This window comes from Protopterus annectens, chromosome 1.part0 (genome assembly GCF_019279795.1).
Source record: "Protopterus annectens isolate FY-2018-M chromosome 1.part0, PAN1.0, whole genome shotgun sequence".
NCBI classification, from domain to species: Eukaryota; Metazoa; Chordata; order Ceratodontiformes; family Protopteridae; genus Protopterus; species Protopterus annectens.
Genome location: NC_056725.1, coordinates 935,169,160 through 935,196,936, shown reverse-complemented (window position 1 = coordinate 935,196,936; position 27,777 = coordinate 935,169,160). Strand labels below are relative to the sequence as shown.

The 27,777-nt window shown below is 40.1% G+C and overlaps 1 protein-coding gene across 17 annotated transcripts in view; it reads left to right on the top strand.

Moving 5' to 3' along the window:
• The window catches only part of PTPRK (protein tyrosine phosphatase receptor type K), a 3,469,591-nt gene that overhangs the window by 3,358,383 nt on the left and 83,431 nt on the right, over positions 1–27,777 (top strand). For all 17 annotated transcript variants that reach the window (XM_044064217.1, XM_044064183.1, XM_044064208.1 and 14 more), the window contains 3 exons: positions 3,507–3,680; positions 17,740–17,871; positions 18,833–18,958. In XM_044064217.1, coding sequence (XP_043920152.1) covers positions 3,507–3,680; positions 17,740–17,871; positions 18,833–18,958 — 432 coding nt within the window. The remainder of the gene's footprint in view (positions 1–3,506; positions 3,681–17,739; positions 17,872–18,832; positions 18,959–27,777) is intronic.

The window sequence follows — 27,777 nt, the reverse complement described above, 5'->3', positions numbered from 1 at the left end:
GCAGACTTCTCCTTGATGGGCGTTCTTAGCTGAAGCATGCTTTGTGATTTTGAAGGGAAGGATTGTCAACCTGTCATGTTTTTAAGGGAAGAATGTCAGCACTTGTGCTATGGAAATCTGGGATTTCTGTCCTCAGGCCTGGAGCTGCAAGGCACAGCCCCCCAACCTAAAAGGATTCTGAAATTGAAACACAATCATTTGCCTTAGGTCCCCTTGAGTTGACTGAACCTCAGACATTTGAATGGGGAACCTAACCCCCCCCTCCCCCAACACACACTCATTTTGAGCTATTCCAGACCAGTAGATCTCCTTGGCTGAAGGCATCTTTCAGGTATTATGAAACTGACAGCCAAGTTCTGATCTTCCTTGTGTATCAAGAGACCCTACCCGACTGGGAAAAGAAACAGGGACCCCTTTCCTGATAAAGAAGAGGACTCCTTAAAAAGTGAGGGGGAACCGTTGTATTATTATTCTCAAATGAATATACTTTTGTAGGATAAAGGAACAGTTCAGATAAGAATCTAGGGACCATGCAAAAGCCCAGAAATGTATTTTGATTTGTGAGGTTTGGATTCCTCTAAACATTTTGGACAGTCCTCATATTTTTGGGACCTCTAGAGGATGCTTTCCTAGCAGCCTGTAAGGAGCCAGACACCCATCTCCTTGCCTCAGAAAAATCTGATAGGTTTTATAAAGTCCAGGAAGCACACAATTTCTTACATAAAATATGTCTATGGTGACTCTAGAGAAGGGTTCCAAGTAGAGCTGTTCAGGCAGACTGTTGATGTTCATGTACTCCTTGTTACAGTGTAGATTAAAGGAGGATCAACTTTAACTTTTTTTGGATGTTTTACTGCAGGGATATGCCTTGAAAGTTGTCTGTTAGATTTAGGGACACAAGGTGGCTCCTTTTCCCAGGGGGATTACACTAGCTTTTGACTGAGCTGTTTAGTTTCTTTGCTACTAACTTTGTAATGCATCTCAGGCCACACATCGGCTATTACATGTCCATTCCTTCTGAATCTGTTTCCCATTACAAAGAGAAATGTCAGTTTCTGTGATTACTGCTTGATCTAGACGGACTTTTTTGGCTTCATTTCTATGTGATGAAAGCCTCCCACACCCCATGGAGGTATCTGTGCTCCCTTCTTGTATCTAAATATGATGTCATGAAAGCTTCAAGAAGACTGATTTGTACAGAGTAATTTTTGCTGAAATATTTTTTGATCATTAATGTTCATATGAATAGTCATTGACTGATAAGTTGTCCTGTTTTCAGAGAGAGAGAGAGACAGACAAACCTTCCTTGTGAAGGTGCTATTCTTAAAGCTCTTCTTAGATATTTATTGTGCTTTGGCACTTTGAGTGATGGATGATGTGTTAGAAATTCTGCCACTGCATATGCAAAATTTGCCTTTGGGGAAACACCTAAACAGTTGCAGTACAATTCCAGTTTGTTATGCATTTTACAGTGGAACATGCTGAGCATTCATCGCCCCTTCCTTTTTGGAATTTGTTTCCTGCAAATTAGCATAGATATCCCACTGATGAGAGAGGGAGAGTTGGACATGCAAAACAGCTAGACAGTTTGTACAAAAGTTGTGGTTAAGTACACATCATACTTTTGCTGTTGTTGAGGTTAAGTGATTACAGCTTCAGCCTAGCATTAAAATATGTTTGCTTTACTGCAGTTGAGTGGTTTGATGTGTTTAACATTTTTTTTTTCTTTGCTAATCCCACATTTATCTGAAAACTTTTCACTTCATGTTTTTGCTTTAACCATTTTTTAACCATCACTTAAACCTTAAATGTTTGCTTTACACACAACACTGTCTAAAATCTTCTTGGAACCTTTGTACCATTGCTGTTCTGTTTAGTCGGAACCCTTCACTCTCCAGACTTGAAATGGTGTACTGATGCTAGATACACACACACACACACACACACACACACACACACACACACACACACACACACACACACACTGCAAGAACATGAGTAAACCCATTTTCAAAGTGCATGCTTCATTGAAAGTATTGCATTATGGTTACCATGTCCTGCCAAAGTTGAAAGCGGATAGCAAGATAACTTTGCAAGTGTCTATTCCATGAATGTGTTTTATGTCAGGAGAATTAAAGCAGCAGTCCATCATGTGTTAGGTCTGAGGGAAATGTAGTAATGGACTGTGTGTGCGCGATATGCATATTTACATATAGAAATACTCTGGCATAAGTGTACATTTAATGTATGTGTGTCTGTGTGTTTGCATATATGTATATATATATATATATATATATACACACAAATATATATAAATATATATGTTTTGTATGTGTATAGAGTATGTATGTGTGTTTAATGTAGTGTGCACATACATTTTTCTTTGACCAGTCAGTTTGCCACTAGTAAGGTTTGGAACAGTGTCATGATTAGTCAGATGTGGTGGCATGCACCTGTAAGTCTAGCTACTTGGGAGGCTGATATTGGTGGACTGATTGAGTCCACGAGCTCTGAATTACCATATTCTGGCAGTTAGTGAAGAGGATAAAGACTATTATGTGTTAATGTACTGCTTATTTTAGTCAGAGTTTGATTCCCTCAGCCTCCATTTTCCTACTCTGTAGCTAATTAAGTCACTTAACCAGGCAGTGCTGTCGGGGAGTTAGAAAACTGAGCTAGGCTTACCAGAGGTCTGCATTGCATGCATAGTAACTACCTATGAATGTATGCTATCCTATAACCTGTGATTGTTGATAAGCAGGCATTGGATACTACAAGCAATCATTGCAGAGGAGCAGTACTGCAAACTAAATCATTGTAAGTTCAGTGTACACTTAGTTTTACATATGACAAGGTGGAGGATGAGGCTGAGAGTTATTAATGAGCTGCTTATGTACTCCAGGGTTTGATTCCCTTGGTCTCCCCTTTCTGCTTTGCACAAGTCACATAACCAGAGAAAAGTTTGGTGCAGTTTGGAAGCTGATTTAGGTTCCTCAGTGGTCTTCTGGACAACATGCTTGGTAACCACCTATAAATCTATAATTGCAAATGTACCCTGTATTATTTTTGGTTTGAACTGATTTAGCATAGTTGAATAATCTGTGCGCATTTGCATTAACAATATTTACTCATTTGCAGTTGTATTGGAAATTGCAGTGTTTCATTTTGGGGGTGTCCATCTCCCTTCCATCACTTGTATATGAGAATGGGTTGCCATTGGCACCAGGTGTTATAGAGTTAAGTACGTGCCCATTGATATGGGAGCTTCAGTCCTGTGAGGATGGTCAGTGGTTGCTTCTCCCAGAGGTGGAAGTTTAAGTGCTTCCAAGGTCAAAAAAACAGCAGAGTTAAACTGCTTCACTGATGTAGTCATTCGGGTAAAAGGTTCTACATAAACAGTTAAATCTTTTTCATTCTGCATTCATCTCCACCTGATAACAGTGCATGTATGTAAATTAAATTAAAGTGATGTTTTTGTAAGTAACTATCCTGTCTCCATTCATTAGACACTGAATTCTGTAACCCCACGGCTGCAAGCAGAAGACTGCAGTATAGCTTTACTGCCAAGAAATCATGAGAAAAATCGATTCATGGACACATTGCCACCTGACAGATGCCTGCCATTCTTAATCACTCTTGATGGGGAGAGTAGCAATTACATCAATGCTGCCCTTATGGATGTAAGAAATTTGCTTTCTTCTATTATCTGCCTCTTTGTTGAAGTGTAAAATACATTTAATGTATTGGGTCTGTGCTGTCTGTCCTTTCTGTCCAAGTAAAAGCTAGTTGCACTGTCAAAGTGACAAATCTAAGTCCAAGAAGCCTTTGTTTTTCAAAGTCATCATTTTTCACACAATTTATCTAGTTCATGTACACATTTTGTAAGATAAAGAGCAAACCTGTTCAGATGTGCAGGGTGCTTCAAAGGTGAATAACATGCGCACTTCAAGAAGACATGCTCCTGTGCTTGTACATTGTATTACAAAACTCTCCTTCACCGACAAGTGCATATAATTTCCTTATTAGTTTTTTTAAGTGACACTATTTCTTGGCAAACTGTGCGCTCCATTAGATTTGCAAAGTGATTTAGAAGGGAATCTAAACATTTAGAAAGAGCAGTGTGTCGTTTGAGAGACCTGTCTTTTTTAATCAGTGAGGGTAATGATGAAGTTCTGCATCTGAGACTGAAGGGCAGCAGAATGCTTTCTCTTAAACCAGATGCTGAAGCAAACACAAATTATTATTTTGATTTTTTACCTTACATAATAAAATTAACATTCTTAGTAGGTATTTTTATCTTTTATTTTTAATTTATTTTTTTTAAGTGGAAGGCACTTAATAGCGAAAGCTTGGAAGTGATTTGAAGCTAAGTGATTAGACAAGTCAAGAAAGTTAGTTTGCTGACTATATTAAAAATCAGTTATAGTTGCATTAAATGAATATTCTATACTTTAGATTCAGTGAGACAAAGTGAAGCTTATAAGTAATACAGATTTCACAAATGCAGTGACACTTTCAGTCATTATTATCTGAAATGGTGTTTTGCATTTTCATATACAAATAAATACTGCAGTTTTATGTGTTCAAGATCACCTCTGATTTCTCATGAACTGTCAAAGGCAGTAATTCGTTATGAAATGTCTAGTGTTTGGAAAATGTGACAGACATACTCAGGTTCTTGTAACTGTTGTTGCTTAACATTTTCATGAAAATTTTTGAGGCTTTGGGATTTCCAAGGAAGAGAAGCTGACTAAAATGAAGACTGACAATGTTGAGGTGTGTGTGTGTGTGTGTGTGTGTGTGTGTGTGTGTGTAGGTAGGTTAAGGAAAAAGAAACAATAAACAGAGAAGTAGAATGAGAAGAAAACCTGGAAGAGAGGTGGTTGTTCAGAAATTATTTCAAGACATGCTTTTAAAAACTGAGGCTCATCCATTGTTTTAAAGAGAAGGACCTAACATCTCTGAGAACTAGTATCCAACTGTTTTATTGGTATAGCTTTATTTTGCGCAAGTATAGAAACAGCTCAATTCTGCACATAAGACTTTTTGGGCGGAGGGAATGGATAAATAAAACAGTGTTACACACAGCTGCAGTAATGCATTTAGAGAAGCAATTGTATGGAAACAAGTAGTTTAAAATAGACGGAAACTTTGGTCCTTGGGGATAGCAGCATTGATATGCCAGGGGTGGAGGTTTACTGCTTCCCATTAGGTTATGTAGTAATGAGTTACTGGCATAGACAGTTTGAGAGATAAATGTCATACTGTTGTACCCCTTACCTTTAGCTCATTATTCCTGCTGCTGATGGTGTAGTCCCCAAATATTCCCGTTGGCAGATTTTCTCATAACGAGGATTGTAGTCCTTGGATATTCCAGTTAGGAAGTAATCTTTTCATAGGGAGGAGGGACCTTGCTGTGATAGAAAGAACTCAACAGTTTTTCTGGGTATTTCAGCAGCACTATGGTGATGTTCTCACTTATGTACTTTAATGTCCTTTACTATGCCATGGTGTGGTATATTGTAAGCTAATTGTGTTGGCTACCACACATCACCTGTAACTGTAAGAGTGCTGCATGCATATGCCGTGATTGTAGCAGTCACTCATGTTGCCCTACTACATGTAGGTAGTCCTTATTTTGCCCCATTGGATGCTGCTGCAGCAGAGATGCCCTATCCTGCCCTCCTGGTGTGTCTCCTTTCTAGGAAGGAGTGCTGACCTGGGTCATTTAGGCCATCCCTTTCAAATTGACCTTCCACAATTCATTCTTTTATTCTCAAGCAGGTTGCTAGTGTTGTAGGCTGATGTCCAACCTTTGTATCAGTGAGTTAGCCTCCTTTATAAGAAAGCTACTGCTATTTTTGATGGCAGTTAACAGTGACTACAGTTTGACAGCATTGAAGTCACCAGGGGGAGACTGGAGCTGAAGTGATGCTTAAAAGCTTGGGTAAATACACCATGTTAAAGGATCACTAAGAGCAAAAACTACAAAAATATATATTTTTATCTTTGTACATTGTATTACAAAACGAAGTTCTACACAATCTAAACCTGCCAGCACCAAAATAACTACTTATTTTAACCCTGAATGCCCTTGTAGTGGCAGATATGCTGAAGTGATCTTGTTTTGTTCGAGAGCTCTTTCTTACCCATAATATGCATTATGAGAACCCAGCTGATGAGATTGCAGTGTTGTGCACTAGGTTGTCAGATCACCGTCCCATTCAGTTAGAATGTAAGTAATGAGAATAGTCATAAAAAATGTCAGTGACTTTTTTGCGATTACTTGTGCATGTGTTTCCTACTTGAGCTTGAATAGCTTTACTTCCTTAGTGGGTGTGAAATAAAAAAGGACTACAGGTACATTACTGCATTTGATTACCTGAGTAGAATGCTTTCAAATGTGATTGGCATTGTGATGCAATAGCAAGGTAGACAAATAATGAAACCATCATGCCTTTTAATATGTAAAATTATGGAAATCATCCTCTTGGTTCATAGGTTCATAGCTGTTTACTAGGCTAACGACCCCATTGACTTTTTTAAGCCTAGCCGTGCATCCCAAATCTCTGACAAGTTCTGATGCCCTTGATAAGTGTAAGCAGGGGTTTGGAAGATGAAACATTTACAAGCAGGGGCCTGGGAGATAAAACATTTACAAGCAGGGGCCTGTACAGGTTGCCTGTGTCCATTAGAGGCATAGGTGCCACACCAGGGATGAATTTCCTGTTCCCCTTCCATCTGTCCAAGTTGCACTTGAATTGGGTTAGGAAGGAACTCTGCTTCACCACTGGAGTGGCTCACAAGTACTCCCTACGTAATCAAATAAGCCCAAAAGTACCTCTTTGTTTATAACAACTTCTTTTGTGTTATATGAATTGCTTCCACATCTGAATTTTGCCTGTAATTTTCTTGCATTATCTCCTGAAATTTGTAACATTTTCTGTCTCAAAAAAAAATTCCTGACAGTTTTCTGCCCCATCTCTTACTTTTCTTTTTATTTAAATTTAACCCTAATTGTAAAAGTCTCTCCTTTGCTCAGGCTTCTGGTCTAGGAAATGAACAAGCTAGAAGTAAACAAGCAGCAGTTTGTTTTCACATTTTTAATGTGTCTTATTCAGACCCGACTTAAAAAATTGCTCTATCTTTGTTTGGGTCATGTAAGATGTACGCTGTGATTGGCTAAAATCTTAAAGGGGCAGTTAGAGATCAAGTAGGAAGAAAAGAGCACTGCTATGTAAGTGGCCAGGAGGTTTGCAAGAGATGATGTCACCTTTGCCTGCGACAAAACACTGGAATGTTTATCAAAAAATATTTCAGGGTGACTTCCAGTTCTGACTGAAGATGAGGAGGTGGTAATTGGAATCTCAGTGCAGCCATCAGGTATTCACTTCATGTTAGAGAGCAACCTGGATTCTGAATGAAAACGAGGGGGGTAACTGGAATGTCTGAGTGGCCGCTATGTGTTCAGTTTGTGTCAGAGTGGAACCTGTTTTCGTGAGAGAGAACCACTGGTTTAGAGGAATCTGTTCAAGTCAGGGGATAACAGAGGTCAGACTCCAGGGGTGTCCAGGTTTTCTACCTCTTTTGCTCTTCTCTAGGCACATTGAGATCAGCATGCATGTACTGGTTATTCTATGGAGAATTTGTCCTAAATACCTGTGCTGCAAACATGAGCTGCTTATAATATCTCACATACTATCCTTACAGCCTCAGATGCATCCTTCTGTACAGTAGTCTAAAACTGACACACACAGAATTAATTTTACTTTAGGTCTGTCAGATAGAGGAAGAAAGATAGTGTTGTGGTAAGGCATATGATTTCTTTAGCATTGTCACAGTATTTACAAATAAAGAAGTGTGGCCCATAAAAAACAGTAGCTTATGCATTTGGTAAGTAATATAAAATCTACAGTAACTATATATTTTATTGTTTTTCTCCTTTGCTTTTTGTGTCCCTAATTTCCCAGACCTCAGCCTAATATAAAAATGTTATCAGTGCTCTTGTTTGATTGGTTAGAGATTGCATGTAAAGTAGTTCACACTTGCCCTTTCTCAGAACTGCCTCCCTCATGTTTAGTCTTAGTGTCATATTCTACACTCCTGAATTTGTTGTAGTGACAATGGTTAGCAGCACTTTGTGTTGCCTTTGCACAGGTGGGCAAATTCTAAACTATTTCTTAATAAGTTGACAGTACAGATTTGTTGTAGATCCTTGTTCTATTGTAAAATTAAGTGCTAATAAGTTCAGAGATAGGACATGAATGAACTATGTATTTCACATCTCATAACTAGTCAAAGTTTAGTAAAAAGCATTACAGATGCCCCTGACCTAACCTCAAAAAACATACAGAAATATAATTATGTTGCTGTATACTAAAACTAAAATAGAAGTCAGTTTATAGTCTAATTCTTTCTAAAAAGTCCTGCATTTACAATCCTGCATTGATGGTGATAACTGCATAGCATGATGCATGTGACTTCAGCCACTGACCAGTTTGAGTCCAGGCGTCATACCAACAATGTACATTCTTAAGGACACCTGTGGCATTCCCAGCATTTTTTAAATTTTTTACCCATTTTTCATTGTTGGCTCTCAGTTCATAACCAGCTCTAAAAATTAAGTTAGACCCTTACTTCTACTAAGACTGTGCCCTTTTTAAAATATCCCAGGCTTGCCCGCCTGTAATTACCAGCTGTATAATGTATGGAACATTTTTTCCTTTACTACAAAACTATTTGTATAATTCAACATTACTGGGCATGTTATCCTCTCTCATCTCAACTTCTCACTTTTGTTTACTTTTACTTGTAACAATATCGTATTAATTATTAAGGTAAACAAAAAGACCTCATAGGCATCATTGCTTGACTCCTTTCTCACTGTAATCCCATCTCCTATCTATCCATTCATTGTCATCTGAATCTATGCCTCTCTGTTCTTATGTACAAGACTTAACACTACATTAATATATCCCCATTTCACCACCTCTTGCACTATTTTACTAAATTTAATTTGCTACAAGTAACTTAAATTCCAAATTCAGTAATGTCACTGCTGTCCAGTTAGTAATGTCTGCTATTATCTTTCTTCCAAAAAATAATATTTTCACAAGCTTTTATTTTTAATCCCTTTCTCAACGCATTTGGTTATTATACAAGTTAAAATATCTAGCTGCAAAGGCTCTAAAAATTACTATCAGGCATTCCATCTTATGGTACTGCCTCTCTAACTTTTTTAAAGCCCAAGTTATCTCATCTCTTAATCCTTGCACTTGTTTAATTAATTTATTTATTTGTCTTTTTTTTAACCAGGTTAGTCTAACTGAGCCAGTGGCCCGTTTTCAGTGGAGACCCGAGGGGAAAAGCTCCAGACAGTTATTACAAAGTTACAAAAAAGAAAAACATCTAAAAATGAGGTTTTATGCCAACATTGCAATAATGTGCTTTACATGAGAATGTTAGACATTTACCAAAGGCCTGAGAATGATGTTTACATAAACATTACAATGTGCATAACATGCATCACAAAAGCTAGATATTTTTAATCAACAAAAAGAGAAAGGGTATTTTTTGTTTCCCCCAAAGCTTTACCATTCCTTCTCCTGCCGTGCTCACTTGTGAAGTGTTTTACAGACACTTTTAAACATTCCACCATCACCTTTATAATAATAATCTGTTCACAAACTAACTGCCTTTCACTATGGTTAATTTATCCCACAAATTCATCATCCTGCTTCACCTTTTAACTTAAAAGAGGTCATGCCTCCTCTTTTCTACTCTTACTTGCAAACCTTTGGTTCAGCTTAATCTTTTCTTTATATTTTTACAAATTTCTCTATTTCTTTATTTTCTTGAAGAGTCTCATGATGATGTCATTGAAAGATAATAGTATTTGATTATCACAGTTTTTCTTCTGTGATTATATTTCTTTCTCCTTTCCTTTAATGCTAACCTGTCATTCCCTAGTACATTATACAAATCACCCAAAGTCAAATGTAGACTTTATTTCCTTTCTTTCTAAAAGCTTCTCTTTCATCCTCAATCTACCCTTACATAGCCCTATGCATTTTTTCCTCACCAATTCTCAAGTTGCAATGTATGAAGTCCAGAGTATCACATTAAGAACAGCATGCATAATGGCAACCCAAATGTGGGGCACGTTGTTCTTTCTCCTGCTGAGTATGGCAAATGTTACTAAATAAAAGGGCATTGTGTAGAGGGTTATCTATTTGTAGAAGTTCACACCGACCCATCTATTAATTTGCTCATTTGTACATATGCATAATTTGTCAGCCTCAGAAAATGTACATGTTTGTTGAGAACCAAAAACAGAGCATACAAATGGTATTATATGACTACTGGGGGTAACTAGCAACAAAGGTACATATCTCTGAAAGTGAATGGACTATTACATCAGATTCCTTAGAATAATATGTCATGACCCTCGACTATAGTCTGATTCCAAATGTAAAGAAAAAAAACAATACCTTCATGTAATTTTCTGTATTGCATATGAGTCTAAATTCTAATGACAAACAAATTCTATATTCAGGTTAAACAAGATTTTTATTTCTGGTGTAATGACAGCTTAGGACAGATGTGTTCTATATCCTTACAATATTCTACATACTGATAAAAAGGAATGTACAACATCCCTGAAGGAAACTAATATAAAGCAAAATGTTAGATGGTGACAGATTAAATCAAATGAAGCATTGAATCTGTGAGTCTGTATATAACATGCCAGATCTTAGTCCTTCTTTGAGGTTTTACTATGGAACTTTCAGGAATAACCGAAGGATGTTCAGGTATAAAATATATTTACATCTGCTGTTGTGGCTTCAAGTGTTTCGTAGCAGCACTCTACTGAATATGACCCTCACAGCTTTAGCTGCTTGAAAGCATGGCACTATAGTCATAACACATTACAAGTGAAAAAAAATGTTTTTCTTTTTAAATATATCGGACTGCATTTTTTTTTCTTTTGAAATATATCGAACTGTTATTCTGATGTAATTACAACTTTGTTAAGGAGTATTCTATGCCATTGCTGTGTTTTTCACATGAAACAGAATTCTAAAGTAACACTGCCAGTAGAAAGAGAGTGTAATGCAAACTGCTAAACCCTGACAAGATGGAAGTACACCCTGAGGAAAGGAAGTATTGCATTTAGGGTGTAGTTGTCCTTTGTGTTGTCTGTACAGTTGCTAAAAGCAGAAAGTTGAATTAGTATGAAATATTCCTGAACTTCATTAAAGGCAGAAGACAGGAAACTGGAACAGTCATTGCTAAGGGGTATGTTGTCTTCACTTTGAATGGTTGATAATGGCATACTTCAGTGAAACTGAGGTAGGCATAAAAGGAAGGAGGGCTTGTGAAAGTTAGGCTGTCCATGACAGATGGTAGCATTAAATTACAGCCTCTGATGAGGAAGAATTTGGAATAACCTTGAAAGTAGCAGCTGATAATGCTAAAAACAATGGGTGAAATGGGATACAGGAGGTGAATCCTTAAACGCATAACCCAGTTATTTAGCATTATTTGCAGCTGTGTTCTTAAAAGCCCAACAGGCTAACATAATTGTCCAGGCAACACAATCAGTTGATGTTCTTTGTGTTTCACTGTTGCAGTCATTACATTTGGGTAATCTGCTGGCAGGTTGCCCTCAGTCGGTCTGAATAACAAAGTCTTGGGTCCTGCGTCGGTTGCTGTCTCCTCTTCCATGACGTCATGTTGTCAGGGGTATAAAACATGCAGCCGATGGCATTTTATTTAGTCTTTCTTGCCGCGTGGTGCCCGAAGCAGAAGCAGTTTGCAAGTGCCGGTCGGCCGACTCCTGAAATTTTTGCATTCGAGTTTCAGAACCAAAGTCTTCAAACTAAAGCTTAGTACCCCGTTGGGGAAACTTTTTCTTGCTCTTTACCGATGTCAGTAAAAGTTAATAATTGCATTACTTGTGGGAAGCAAATACCTCATAAGGATTTTCATTTGTACTGTATTCCTTGCCTAGGCCCAGATCATAACGTGCCTTGCTGTTGGTTTTGTGCTAGATTTAACCAATGCACTGCTAAGCGTTGGTATATTTTGGTTCAAGATTTAATTATCCTGAAATGTCGTCGGTTAGGAATCCGACTACCGGAGTTCACAAAAAGTGCAAAGAAAAAGACAGAGACAGACCACTGAGGTCCAAATCCGACGACGAAGCTTCTCCTAAGCCAGTCGCTGGTTCGCCGGTACTCGGTGAGGTGCTTTCGCAGCCCCTGATACCCGCTACTTCTGAGTCGCAGGCCTCTACCGAGGCCCATTTGGAGTCTGGTATGCCGCGAGATTCTCAGAGTATTGAACCTATGGATGTCTCCCCCTTGGATGGGTCCAGAGCCACTGAGCAGGCACCGACTTCTGAGGGTGTTTTCAGGCCTCAACATTTTTATATTAAATAGACGCCAGCCTCAAAAACAAGATCAAAAACAACTTCTATGTCTAAAAAACTGACGCATGAGCCATGTGCTCAGTCCCCTATGCCTAAAAAACAGATGATCAAAATGGATGAGGACTTAATTACCTTGATCAGGGGTTCCCAATCCCCCCCCTGCTAAGAGGCCTAGGCAAGGCACTGATTATGAATCTTCAGATCAGGTTTCCATTTCTTCTGATTCCTCTTCTGATCAGGAATTTTCTATTCCACCCTATGAGGATTCTGATGCAGAAGAATCCATCCCATCTACATCTCCTCCTGAGGATTACTCTTTTGGAGAACTTTGCATACTTTAAGGGAACATTTTCACTGGGAGAGTCAGGACTTCTCTGAATCAAAAAAGAGGCTTAGAGATTTCCTTCTTCTTTCTCAGCATAGGCCATTGGCAATACCTACTGTATTAGACATTGTTGATGATGTGTTTCGGAATCAAGCATGGCTCCTGGTTCCCTACCTCCGGCTCCTAGTAAGCCAGACAGATATTACAGGGTTCCTGACTCCCACAAATTTCTATTAAAAAATCCTGCTGCTTATCGTGAGATTATTTCACAGGGTCCCAAGGGTGTAAAGGCCTCTACAGCAAAAAATCCTACCCCCTCTGATAGAGATTCCAGGGTGCTGGATAGATGGAGAAAGAAGGTTTATACGTCTGCAACCTTGGCAGTTAGGGCTGCAAACTGCCAGTTTCATATGCTTAAATATCAACAGCATGTTATGGGCTTACTGAAACAGAAAATTATGTTGATTTCTGATTGAAAGAATTACAGGAATTATTGCATTGAGCAGAACTGGCTGGAAAGCATACTTTGCAATGTGGTTTTGATTCCTTGGAGGCCTCTTGCAGGGCAGCAGTTACTGGATCTGTGATTAGAAGGCATGCCTGGCTCAAGGAGCAAAATCTGCCTGATCATGTTAAAGCTAAATCGTTGGATGCCCCCTTGCAGCATGATACTCTGTTTGGTAATAAGGCAGAAGAGATTTTAAAGAAAATGGAAGACAAAGCTAAATCTATACAAACGGTAAAAGATTTCTTGCAAGTGCAGCCACCCAGGTTCAATAGGCACTGGCCTACTAAAAATTGGTCCTTTCCTGTGTCCAACAGTGCCGCTCAAGGCAAATCCAGGCACTCAAAAGGCTGCAGATACCAATCACAGGGTTCTTACAGGTCAAAGCAATGGGGTGCCTCCACCTCCAAATCTGGAGGAAACAAAGCACAACCCTACAGTAAGCAGTCTCACTGACTTCCCTCTACCTTCACCAAGCACTTATCTTTTGGCAGCCCCCTTGGGGGGAAAACTAGCACTTCATGCTCACAATTGGCAGTTAATTACCCAGGACAAGTGGGTATTGAACATATTATCCCAGGGGTACAGATTTCATTTCCATACTTTACCAATTCCAAACGGTTGCCCAGATCTGCCACAAAATCAGTGGGCAGAGGCTCAGAAACAAGTTACGTCCCCCATGGATATGGGGGCTATTCAACCAGTACCAGAAAAGGAAAAAGGACAAGGTTTTTATTCAAGCCTTTTACTGGTACCCAGAAAAGACAATGCCTGGCATCCAATACTGGACTTATCGATTTTGAATACGTTCCTGGACATTCCAAAATTCAAAATGCTGACTTTACAACAGCTGCTACCTATGCTGGGAAGGAATGTTTGGTTAGTGACTCTAGACTTAAAAGAGGCATACCTGCATATCCCAGTAAGGGAATCATGCAGAAGATACCTCTGCTTCAAAGCAGGTTTTTTGCATTACCAATTCTCTGCACTGCCCTTTGGCTTATCTACTGTGCCCAAGGTCTTTACAAAGTGCCTGGCACCAGTAATTGCATTTTGCAGACAAAGAAGCATACAAATCTATCCTTATCTGGACGACTGTCTCATTCAAGCAGAGGACAAGGACACTCTTCTTCACCATCTGATGTTTGTAAAAAGGCTTCTACCATGCTTAGGGTACACAATAAACAAAAAGAAATCCCAACTGGTACCCTCTCAAATAATTACATTCCTGGGTGCAAGCTTGAATACAACTGCCCAGATGGCTTACCTTATGCCAGACAAACAAAGGCAACTGACAACATACTTCAAACGAATGACAACAAAAACCCAGTTATCTGCAGGACAAATTCTGCAGGCTTTGGGGTCCATGGCATCCTGCATTCTACTAATTCCATATGCGAGACTGCATATGAGGAAACTACAATGGTACCTAAAAAGTTTATGGAGTCAGCATTGTCGCAGTCTGGAAACAATGATTCCTCTCATTCCCTGCCTACAACAGGAGTTTCTTTGGTGGGCAGAGACATGTCACCAAAACAAGGGACTGTCATTCACTCTACCCTCTGCCACCCAAACACTAACTACAGATGCATCAGACTATGCTTGGGGGGCCCACCTGGCGGGGAGATGCATTCAGGGCAAATGGAGCCCAAAACAAATGCATCTGCATATCAACCAGAAAGAGATGCTAGCTGTTCAGAATGCTCTGACAGCCTTCAAGGACTTACTTCATCCAGGACAACTACTGATAAAGATGGACAACACCACGTTTATATGGTACATAAACAAGCAGGGGGGGGTACACATTCCTATCACCTTTGCAGACTAGCCATGGCATTGTGGAACCCAGCTTTGACTTACCAAATACATCTTCAAGCTCAATTCCTGCCAGGAAAACAAAATACTCTGGCAGACGACCTAAGCAGAAATCTTATGGACCCGAACAAATGGAACTGGATCTACAAATCTTCAGCATGTTCACACAGAAATGGTGGAGCCCAGACATAGATCTATTTGCCTCTCCCCAAAATTATCAGCTGGACAAATTCTGCTCAAGAACATATTACAGAAAAGCATGGAAAGTGGATGCCCTAGCCTTCATTGTCTCAGCTTCCTCCTTGGTACTTGCCTCAAATACCTCATCTACTGTCTCAGCAGAACAATCAAATTCTGCATACTCCGCTCCAAACTCTGAAATTTGCAGCATGGCTGATTATTTAATTATTCAAATAACACCTCTCAGTAAATATGTGATGGATTTTATTTTGGAAGCTAGAAGGCCTAGTACTAGAAAATCTTATGCTGATAAATGGAAGAGATTCTGTGCTTGGAACCGACCACAAGGAACGGACACAGGAAAACCAAATATCCCTCAGATTTTACAATACTTGACTGAGATGCTTAACAAGGGCCTATCTTTTTCTTCAATAAAAATACATGCCTCTGCCATCTCGGCTCATTACAACAGAGCCTCCCCTCTTTTCTCATCCTCTGCTTAAACAGTATCTTAGAGGGGTCAAAAATTTAAGGCCTCCCAGAAGATCACCAACTCCTGCATGGGACCTCAACTTTGTGCTGGAAAAACACACCCTGCCTCATTTTGAACCAGCAGCTACTGCGGATATAACATTTCTATCTTGGAAAACAGCTTTCCTCTTGGCAATTACTTCAGCAAGAAGGGTTTTAGAACTACAGCCTCTCAAGGCTGTGAAGCCTTTTATTACATTTTACCCGGACAGGGTGTCCCTGAGGACCAATCCTCCTTTTATGCCTAAGGTGGTATCCAGTGTGGCCCTTAACCAGACAGTTCACCTGCCAACATTTTAACCAAATCCGCAGAACAAGGGGGAGCGGATTTTGCATTAATTGGATGTACACAGACAACTAAGATTCTACTTAAACAGGACCAAATCTCTAAGGAAGTCTGAGCAACTATTGGTAGCATTTGCTGCAGGGTCAGAGGGGAAGGCTGTATCATAGCAGACTATTTCTAAGTGGATAAGCCACTGCATTTGTTTCTGCTACTTGCACCTTGGTAAACCTGTGCCCAAGGGGATCAGGTCACATTCCACCAGGGCTGCCTCTACCTTAGCAGCCTTTCTCAGAGGGGTTCCAACCAAAGATATTCTAGAAGCTGCTACTTGGAGCTCTGTTCATACCTTCATAAAGCATTATCATTTGATTCTCTTCTCCAAATCCAGGGCAGGCTTTGCCACTGCAGTTCTGCAGGGCCTTATAGCCGCTCCTAATGCTATTTAGTTCCATCCTCCCATCCATAGCTTTGGGAATCTACCCAAATGTAATGACTGCAACAGTGAAACACGAAGAACATAGTACAGTTGTGTACACTTACCATAAATGTAGATGTTCGAGTATATTCACTGTTGCAGTCCAGGTTACCCACCCGCCATCCCCCTTTTGTATAACTTTTCTTTCCTTCACTATATACTAAAGCCTTTGCTTTTAGATGAAGGTAAAGTTTATGTTGCTAAAAGTGCATTTATATATATTTCTGTTTGTGTGTATATATATATATATGTGTGTATATATATATATATATATATATATATATATATATATTTTTTTTTTTTTTTTGCTCCCCATTTGGGGGGCACCTGACATCTGGGTAAAGAAAAACTGAATAAAATGGCGTTGGCTGCATGTTTTATACCCCTGACAACCTGACGTCATGGAAGAGGAGATAGCAACCGACTCAGGACCCAAGACTGTTATTCAGTCCAACTGAGGGCAACCTGCCAGCAGATTACCCGAATGCACTCGAACATCTACATTTATGGTAAGTGTACACAACTGTAGTTTTTTAACCCTAATCCCTAAATTAAATTGATTAATCTTATGTTCTTGAACACAGCAGCTTGCCTTACAGTATTTAACACTGCATTTTAAGATGAATATTTTTTTTTCTCTCCAAAACTTTAATGCACACAAGTTGCTTATTTTATAAAAGGTGTGTGAATTCCAAGCAGTATTGTTCCTCATGATACAACAGTCTCTTCAACTACTGCTGTGTGTGGAGAGTGGCTGATTTGGGCTCTCATTTCTTGAATGATTCTGGGGATCATGATTCTGGATTTTTTTTTTTTTTTAAAGAAAGCTTATAATGTTGAGTGTGAAATGTGGTCATAAACTTAAGATGATCAGTTGATGTAAAAGTTCTATTTAACAGTCTCCTAAGGATTTCTTTAGCCTGTCTTGTAGGCAATACTTGGAGTGTTGTGGTGTCTTAAGTATCTCTGTGTTCATCACCATCTTTGAGTGTTTGATCGATGCAGGAAAGCCACTAAGCAAGATGACTGGCCTGTGTATATTGCTTCAAGTAAAACAGCTGCAAAGAAATAGACTGTATATTCAACAAGATGTATATATTTTTAGAAGATGATGCACATTATTTAATCAATACTTGACAGAGGCTTTTTACAAGACATGTTCTTCAGCATATCTGTTTCCTTATTGCAGAGCTACAGACAGCCAGCTGCTTTCATTGTCACACAACATCCATTGCCAAATACAGTAAAAGACTTCTGGAGACTGGTTTATGATTACGGGTGTACTTCTGTAGTGATGCTGAATGAAGTGGACCTAACACAGGTAGAAAGCTCTAATAGATGTTTTAATATGCATGTTCTGGTGTCACCTTCTTATGTGATGATGATCTGATCCTAGTCTCTGCTCATGGACTCTGACATAATGTTCTGCTTCGACATGGATAAGTTATAAGAGGAACGATTTTGCATGTCTTTATCAAGTGACCTTCATTTTTCCCCTCCCCCTTCCAGCAGCTGATCATCAGCTCTCACCAACTCCTTTCTTCATCCAGCAGGTCTGCCAGACCTGCTTTCATCCTCCACTTGCTCAACCTGACCCAAGCTCAGGTAAGATGAGGAGATTGAGGACACTGGTGCTGTGTTACACTGCTGCTAGGGTGTGTTTCTTACCCCTACACCCCACAGCTGCCTTGTGAGCTCCTCAGATGTTACTGCTGACGTACACCAAGCTGTTGATGTTGCTGTTGCAGTGAGCCAAGGCTAATTCCCAGATCCCAGCCACCATTTTGCAGGGTAGGAGAATTGGCATCAGATACTCACCTCCATGCTCTCCTTCCCAGTCTCTCCAGTTCATATGCTGCTGCACGAGCACGAGTCATCTGGGAAACACTAAGGGCTTTTTCTCATCTGCACCATGGGCTGGATAAGGGCCCTTCATTTCTCTTCAAGTACCTTTAATGATCATTACCATTTTTCATTTTTTTTATTTGTTTTTGTGTCCCTTTTAGAAGTTCATTTCCCTGTCAGGTTTTTGGTGTTCATATTATGGTGTCATGGGTAAGTACTTACTGTCAAGGCCCTACAGTCTGTAATATAAGATGAGGGCATTATGCCCATATACTTCATTTTGTTCACCCGGGTACTATCTTCATTGTGACATTTGTAATGCAACTGTGGCATAACCATAACTCATTTTCAGCAGTGTTAATAATCATCATTTATGATAGAAATTGTTCTTGTATGCTTTAAACTTTGTTGTTAATTTGTGGAATTGTATGTTGTAGGGCTGTCCGCAGTATTGGCCTGAAGAAGGAATGTTGCGATACGGACCTATTCAGGTCGAATGCATGTCTTGTTCCATGGACTGTGATGTTGTGAGCCGGATCTTCAGGATATGTAATCTTACTAGGGTGAGCATCAGTTGGTAGGAGTGCAGGAAGCTGAAGTTGTGCATAAGGGTTATCAGGACCATTTAACACTGTCTTATTCTTTAATCTCTTAGAGATGTTCTTCAGTACTACAAGTCAAGAAATTATTTTTGTCTGTTTTGTCTTACCTTTGTTTTCTTAAGATTTGTTCAGCACATCTGTGAAAGGGTTATGTACAAAATGCACCTTGATTAGTTTACAGCTGTTAGCATCTCTTTATGTACTCCTTGAAACCATTGATTCGGACTAAGATTAACCATTATAATACTTTTCAGATCCACATGCTAAAGACTGGAATTATTTTAGCTTTGATTCACTTGCTAATGTTTGCTTGTTCTGTTGCATGCTTTCTGGTGCTTTTTTAGTAGTGGATTATTTCTTTCTTGACCAGCTTCTGTTCACATTGTCTAATACGTTTTCATTTTAGAGTTGTAAGGATGTTAACAGATGAAAGCATTAATAATGGATTAATTTGTAGCAACATGAGCCAGCTTTGGTGGTATAGTCAGATAAAATGCTGACTGTGCCCCATTCAACCTGATTTGTTAGCAGTTCAGCTTCCTGATAGAGATTATAGGGGAATATGGGTGTGTTGTGCCCATCTCAGTGGGTGGTGCAATTGTACACTGTTGTAATCCCAAGGAAGAGGAGAGGTGGTACTATTTTGGGGTGTGGGGAAGGGTGTTAGATTCACAAAGCTACTGCTTGCAAGTCTTCATCTTTGGTATGGACAATTGTACAGTTTCATAGGAAAAGGCATTGTGGGCCACCAGCTATTTTCCAGTTTGATAACTACAGCTATAAAGAAGTTGGAAACAGTTCTGACGAAATCGCTAAACTTTTATTAAAATGGAGTTCTGCAATACATGGTCCGCTTTGCTTTATTTATTTTTTTTTACAGTAAAGTTTACTTTGATTTATCTTGAGAATTATTTTTTTTTTCTTTTTTTCCTCTCTTTACTGCATGGCTCTTTGTATTGCTTACAAAGGCTTATAATTGGCTTATAATTGGGGAAGTACTCCCCTTTTTACACACACCAGCATCCCATTGTCTGGGTTAAGGGATGGCAGTGTTCCCTATGGTACCCGGTTATTTTTATCTGCTCACACTGATCACTGAGTACTCATAACTGAAGTGTATTGTGAGTTCTTATTTCTTCTCTGTCAGAATCATACTTCAGTTCCTTCCTGCTGAGCTGTCCTGGTCTGTGTTAAGCTTCTTAAAGGAATGTAGACATCTGTTACTTTGACTAAATGGGGTACATGTGTGCTGGTCTATTCTGTTAGCAAAACAAAAAGTCGATTGCCTTTTTAAACATATCTTCATATTTAAAAAAAAAAATCAGCTGTAAGAAACTTGGAAAAAAATTCTGTTTGTGATTATGTGTATGTGTCAGATGAGCATCACCTCTCACCCCACTGCAGGCACCAGGTTGTATGTGACACACTGGAGCTATGGTCTCTCTTTCTGTACCCTTGTCTTCAGTTATATAAAAAGTGATCAGCCTTAAGAGCTACAGTAAATGTATGTTGCTTCGGATAAAATTGAACAGCATCTGCCCCACCTATTCAAGCTTTCTGCTGTACAGCTACAGATCAGTTATAATTATTGGATACCCTGGATTTAAACTTCTTCAAATTGAGCCCAGTCCCCTGCACTGCTTTCTTACAAGCAGTAATTAAAACTTGACCCATATTATTTTGCAGGATCTCTCTCAGTATTTCACAGGAGTGATATGACTTATTTCTGATAAATGCCATCATCTCCTGAACTCTGTGTTGTATAGCTGTTACCAACTAGTTTCACTAGCATATCAAACACAGTTAAAAACCATCCAGCGGAGATGTGCACTTTCCCTCATTTGAGTACTTTTCTGTATAACAAGCATTGTTCTACTGTACAGTGCCATTTAATATTTGTATGGTAGCAATTACTTGGAATAGTAACTCTTTAAAGGTAAACTAAGGCAGTAGTAGTTATTGCACGATTGCACTGTGCATACTATTAAGCCAATAGTAATAAAAAATTATCAGCCACAGCCTTTAAACTAAATAATAAACTCTTTACTAGAAATAAGTAAAATTAAGCATCACCATTGGTAAAAAATCAAGTATACAAGCAAAGTTAAGCTTTTACAAAGAGAATATAAAACAAGTGTGTTTAAACAGACCAATAGCATAAAGATGAATTAACAGTTTATCTGGACCTATCTCTGTTGCTTAGGAGAGATGTATTGAATTTTAACCTACCAGTGACTCAAAAGTTCAAAATATACTTTATAATTTTTCACAGTCAAAATGTAATCCAGTCTGAGCTCTGCCCAATAAGGCAGTATTTCTCTGGACAGTTGCTTTCTCTCTCCACTTAAGAATCCAAATAGTACTTCCTGTTTGGTGTAAAATGTGGATGATGCTTTTCCTGTTTCCAAAATTACTCAACTGTGGAAGTAAGATAAGAAAGAGCATAACAAGTCAGTGTACTAATAAAGTTATGCATTTTTGAGCTGAAGCTAGATTTGTTTCAACAGTTTTACTGCATTCCCCACTGAAAGCAACCACTTAACTCAATATTATTCACATGCTTTCATTCTTTACATACTACAATTTGAAGTGCTGTAACAACCACATTTTTTTTATGAAAAAATGCATTTGTTTTACATTAGCACAGTCGTTCCACAATTCACTCTCCTCCCTTATTAGGCTCAAGAAAGGTTTCTTGAGAGAACCCCAGGAAATTAAGTTTGGGGTAAAATGGAAATTTCAGTATGCACTCGCTGAATTTTTTGTTACAGTAACATTTTTGATAGCAAATTGGATCGCTTTAATCATTTCTGCCTGAGCTGTTAACCATTCCCTTTTGATTGTCCAATAAGGTACCTGTGCTTACATTGTGTTCTGGTTGGGTGCATGTGTCTTTATTTCCTACTCAACCAAACATTTGATACTACTCATATGTTTTGTAGTACCCTATTACATCTTTTGCATTGTCTGTCCAATAAAATTTTTGCATAAGCCTCTTTGTGTTTTTATGTCCAAATGTCCAGAAAAAGAAATTTTGTGGACTGTGTCTAGAAATGCCTATTGGACGGCCATTGGAAATGTGCTCTTCTCCCTCATTTAAGTGTACTTTTCAGTTAAACAGCCAGTGTTCTACTATGTAGTCAGCTGTGACACCATTCTTTTAGAGCTGATTTTGTTTCCCAACTACTCTGGGAAATAAAATAAATGACTGTGTAAACAGTGCTGCTGTTAATTAACTTGGTGACTAAGAGTACATGCACGTTATAGTAACAAAAATGTATTGCAGGCTACACAAGTTCAATTTGCAGTATATTGCATTGCTTCCAGGAAATATATGATACAGAGGTGCATAATTCAATCTATTAACACTAAATTACCATCAGAAAGGATCTACAGTCCTGAGATCTGCACCTTGTTGCTAGTTATTTAGGGGTGGCTGACCCTAAGAGCATATGATAAATGTGCACTGCTGTGTCAAGTAACAGGCAACAACTCTTACAGGTTCAGATACAGGTCAGTTATATTTACTGACTCAACAGGATTTCACCCACCTCATACTGATCTTTCCAATAGTAATTGATATATTGATGGAGAACACAACCGTGCACATATGCTCTCTCACACTCTGTGTCTACTACACCCAGTCATACACACAATGTTTTCCAGGAGGGAGACCAACATTTTCATCTTTGTTTTATTAGTAACAATAACATCAGCTAGTTACACTAGCATTTCAAAATATCGGTGTTTACTCTTAGAATAAACCACCCATTAGATATTTGTATGGTAGCAATAGCTTGAGCCAGTAACACCCTGAAAGGTAGAAAACAGTTAGTGATGCACCATTGCAATGCAGATGCCTTTAATCTAATAAACAAAATCCGTCATTAGCCACATCATTTAAAACTGAATAATTTAACTGTTTACTTGAAGTAAATACAATTAAGTATTCAAACTTTGTAAAAATCAAACAGCAGCTTTGCACTTGCACAAGGAAAATATAAAATAAACCTGTTTAAGTAGATGGCATAAAGAGGAATTCTGACTTATTATCTGGGCCTGTCTCTGTCAGTAGTTGGAGATAAGTACTGAACTACTGAGTAGTTGCATAATTTTCCACAGAGAAAATGGAATTGAGATTGAGCACTAACCAACTGTATAGTACATTTCCACAGTCCAAATGTAAGGCAGTTCCTCAGTTTTTATTTCTCTCTCTCCTTCTCTCTGCTTGAGGCCAGTACAGACCTAATTCCTGTTTGGTTTAAGATTTGTATGGTGGATTTTCTGTTTCTGCAACCTATTGTCTCTCAAAAAAGCTAATATCCAAGTAAAGATGATAGTTTCAGTTGTATTGAATTCCTGTTGAAAGCAGTTACATACACAACACTATTCATATGTTATTTCAGTCTGTACTGTACATTATACATTTTACATGCTGCTAAACTCGCAACATGCACAGTCTGTCATAAAAAATACATTTGCTATAGCTTATCCAGGGCATTAGCTAAGGCAGAGCAGCTACCCAGATGCAAAGTGTTAGGGGGTGCAATTGGCATATCCCGATTTGTCTTTACAGTATCAGCAGTCAGAAATGAACACCAGATGTTATGTAGTTCAGTCTCGCCTTCATTCTTACCCATGGGTTTGGAGCCGAACCTCGGCTCTGACTCGGCCATACTCTAGTTCGAAGTCTTCAATTGGCTCGTGGCTAAGAGGTATCCCATCATGCAACAGGTCTATTCCCCAGATCTCGTTTGCCGCTCGTGAAGCTCAGACGTGGTCTCGCTTTTGGCCGTGGCTAAGTATATTGTTTATAAAATTTTTATAAACTTTTGACTTGTTGTTGCTCATAAAACTATTTTCATAGCTGTGTGTGTGTGTGTGTGTGTAGTGGTATTTTACTGCCTGTATTTGTTTCTCTGGCTGTTTTTTTTGCCTTTGTCTGGCTGTTTGGGTATCCGTTCCATTTCTTTTCCCCATGGGCTAGGCCCCTTTAAGTTAGAGGACCTAGTCCTCCCCATTGTTTTCTGTGTGGTTTTTGGTTTGGTGCTTCATTGTCAGAGTTTAGTGCTGTGTCTGGCTAGTGGTGCTTTCCTGTCTTTGTTTCCCCAGGCTAGGCCCATTTAAGTTAGAGGACCTAGTCCTCCCCATTGTTTTCTGTGTGGTTTTGGTTTGGTGCTCCATTCTGTCAGAGTTTAGTGCTGTGTCTGGCTAGTGGTGCTTTCCTGTCTTTGTTTCCCCAGGCTAGGCCCATTTAAGTTAGAGAACCTAGTCCTCCCTGTTGTTTTCCCACCAGTTTCTTGGCTGTTTAAGTTAGAGGCTCTATTTCTTGTTAGTTACGTCTTGTGCGTGTATGTATTAATTTGTTCCTTTCAGTATGTCCAAGGATCCTAAGGAACACAGGCCTTCAGGCTTTAAAAAGTGTGTTGAATGCAGCAATAAAATGTCTTTAACTGATGGGCACTCTGTGTGCGTGTACTGTTTGGGGGCTATTCACCTCCAAGAGTCCTGCTTTTTTTGTCATTCCTTTAGTCCCCATGTGCTACAGGAGAGGAAGAACAAGCTCATTTTGAAGGGACTGCTTAAACACTCCGAGGAAGACTTGGCTAAGTCTTCCAGTGCATTACCCTCTCCAGCTAAAAAGGACAAAAAGACTTCCAAGAAGCGCTCTCCGGCTCTGTCTGTTTCTTCAGAGCTGCCAGAGAAAGTGGCTAGAACAGCATCTCCTTCTTCAGTTCCATTGCCATCTGTGCCGAAAGAAGGTAGTCCCTTGAATAAGTCCGTAATGGCTCCCAGCCTTTCGGAGCCGGTCACGGATATTTTGGTTCAGAGCCGGTCTCCAGTTTTTCGACCAGGTTCTCCTTCATGCAAGTCCCCTTCTGTAGGGAGATCCAGATCTCCTACTTTACCTTCCAGGTCTTCCAGGACCCTTTCCGATGAGGACGTTGATAGGGTGGTGAAGAAACTGCTTCAGTCATCAGTGTTAGCCAAACTGATTTAGGCTCCAACCCAATCAGTTCCGGAGCCTATGGCCTCTTCATCCTTTGTTGTTCCTCCTCCGAGCCTTTCTTGGCCTTCAGAGCCAGAGTTATCAGTACCGTCAGGTGCCATTAGGTCAGTTCCAGTAGCCTCGCCAGGCATCTCGGTTCCAATTTCCACTCCTACACCGTCGACTCCTTCCTCAGGGTCGAGAGTCCACGGTTCTCTGGTCGGACCTGAAGGGGAAAGATCGGATCGATCTTCATCGGTTCCGAGCCTTCCTCTCGGTGCTTTGGCTCGAGTGAGCTTGCACCCAACATCTGCTTTGCACCTCATCTCCTCGGCGCCGAGGGCTACTACTGATGTTCTTCATTCCACATTGCTGCAGTCCTAACTATTGGGTAGTCCGCTGTCCAGTCGGCCCGAATACCAAAGTATATGGCTGACGTCGGTCACGGCGCATTAGACTGACGTCAGTACGTCAGGGTACTAATGCGCATGACCGACGCCATATCCTCAGTCTTTTTTGCCGCATGGTCCGATGCAGAAGCAATTTTGCGAGTGCAGGTTGGCGTTCTGAAAGTTTCTGAAGTCAGAGTTTCAGACCGAATCAAAGTTGGCTAAGTACCCCGTTGGGGAATATTTTGGTTTTTTCTTGCCTCAGTATTTAACCGGATGTCAGAAAAAGTGAATAACTGTATTTCTTGTGGGAAACAGATACCTCATAGGGATTACCATACTTTGTGTATACCTTGTTTAGGGCCTGAGCACGACGCTGTTGGATGCCGCTCTTGTGCTAGATTTAACAAACGCACTATTAAGAGAAGGTTAGACTGTGCCAGGTTAGGTTTTGGGAAGCGTTGTAATTATAAAATGCCGTCGGAGGCGCCGACGCCGCCGCCAAAAAGCGCAAGGACAAAGCAGCAAAGCCTAGAGTGGAAGAACCGACAGTCCCAGACGTCGGATCTTTAGAAGGCTCAGTGGAGCCGGAGGTTTTGCCAGCTGTTTCTTTGGAGTCTCAGGGAGAGACTTTACTGTTACAGGATGTATCCTCGCAGGAAGTAGGCCAGGCTGAGGGGGCTTCTCAGGTGGCTGTTCTTCCCTCTCTTCCTAAGGTGGTTAGAGCCTCCCCTTCTGTTTCCAAGGCTTCTTTGAGAGGCAGGCCAAATTTAACTTCAGTGGGGGTTTCTCCTAGTGCTTCAGGGTCTTTGCCTAAGAAACATATGCTTAAAATGGCAGAGGATTTGATTACTATGATTAGAGGTTCTATGCCCCCTCCTGATAAGAGGCCTAGGGTGGAACCCGAGTTTGAGAGTTTTGAGCAATGTTCGGAGGCTTCTGAGTCTTCGGCTGAAGACTTGCAGGAGTATCCTCCTTATTCTGATTCTGATGTGGATGATTCTACTCCTTCAGCTTCTCCTCCTGAGGATTTTTCATTTTCAGAGACTCTGCATTCCATGAGGGAGCATTTTAAATGGGAAGGTCAAGATTTCTCTGATTCCAGGAAGAGGCTTAGGGAATTCTTGTTTTTACCCCAGCATAGGCCTTTAGCTATACCTCCTGTTCTGAATGTGGTGGAAGATGTTTTGCAGAGGCTTCCTCAATCCTGATTCTTTGCCTCCTGCCCCAGTTAAACCGGATAGGTACTATAGGGTGCCTGAAGCTCATAAGTATCTTTTAAGAGTCCTAGGGCAGACCCGAAACTGTCTCTCAGGGGCCTAAAGGTGTGAAGGCCTCTGTTGTTAAAAATCCTGTTCCTCCTGATAAAGAGGCAAGGGCTTTGGATAGATGGGGAAAGAAAGTGTATACTTCTTCCACTTTAGCCATGAGGGCGTTGAATTGTCAGTTTCACATGTTAAAATATCAGAATTATCTCCTTTCACAATTGAAATCTAAGGTGGATGCTCTGGCAGAAGGTATTGAGTGTAAAGAGTTGCAGGATTTAGTTCATGTGTCTGAACAGGTGGGTAAACATTCCTTGCAATGTGGTTTTGATGCTGTGCAGGCCTCCTCGAGGGTGGCTGCCACTGGTTCTGTTCTTCGTAGGCACGCCTGGTTGAGGGATCAGAACTTAGCTGAGCATGTTAAGACAAGGATTTTGGATGCTCCTTTACAGTCTGATGTGTTGTTTGGTTCGCCTGTGGAAGCAGTTTTAAAGAAAATGGAGGACAAGGCTAAGTCTATGCAAACTGTTAAGGATTTTTTGCAGGTGCAGCCTCCGAAGTTTAGTAGAAATTGGCCTACTAAGGGGTGGACTTATCCTGCTTATGATTCTCAGTCTAGGGGTAGATCTAGACGTGGTAGAAGCAGAGCTCAAGGTTCTTTTAGGCCTAGGACAGGGAGTTCACCTGCTCAGACTTCTGGTGAGGGCAGGGGTCAGTCCTTTCGTAAGCAGACCCAATGACCTGCCTTTTCAGCTGCCAGTACATTCTCGCCTGGCAGCACCTTTGGGAGGAAGGCTGTCTCTTTTCAAAGAAAATTGGGATTTAATTACCCAAGACAGATGGGTTCTGGATATCATTCACCACGGTTACAGGTTTTATTTCCATACCTTGCCTCCTTTCAAAGGCATGCCAGACATTCCTCCTCTACAAAGAACAGAGGCTCACAAGCAAATTTCTCTGTTGCTCCAAATAGGGGCCATTCAGTCAGTTCCTGTGCCAGAAAGGGGCCTAGGATTTTATTCTCGCCTGTTCCTAGTCCCAAAGAAGGGGAACACGTGGAGACCAATTTTGGATTTATCTATCCTCAACACTTATCTGGACATTCCCAAGTTCAAAATGTTGACGTTACAACAGCTT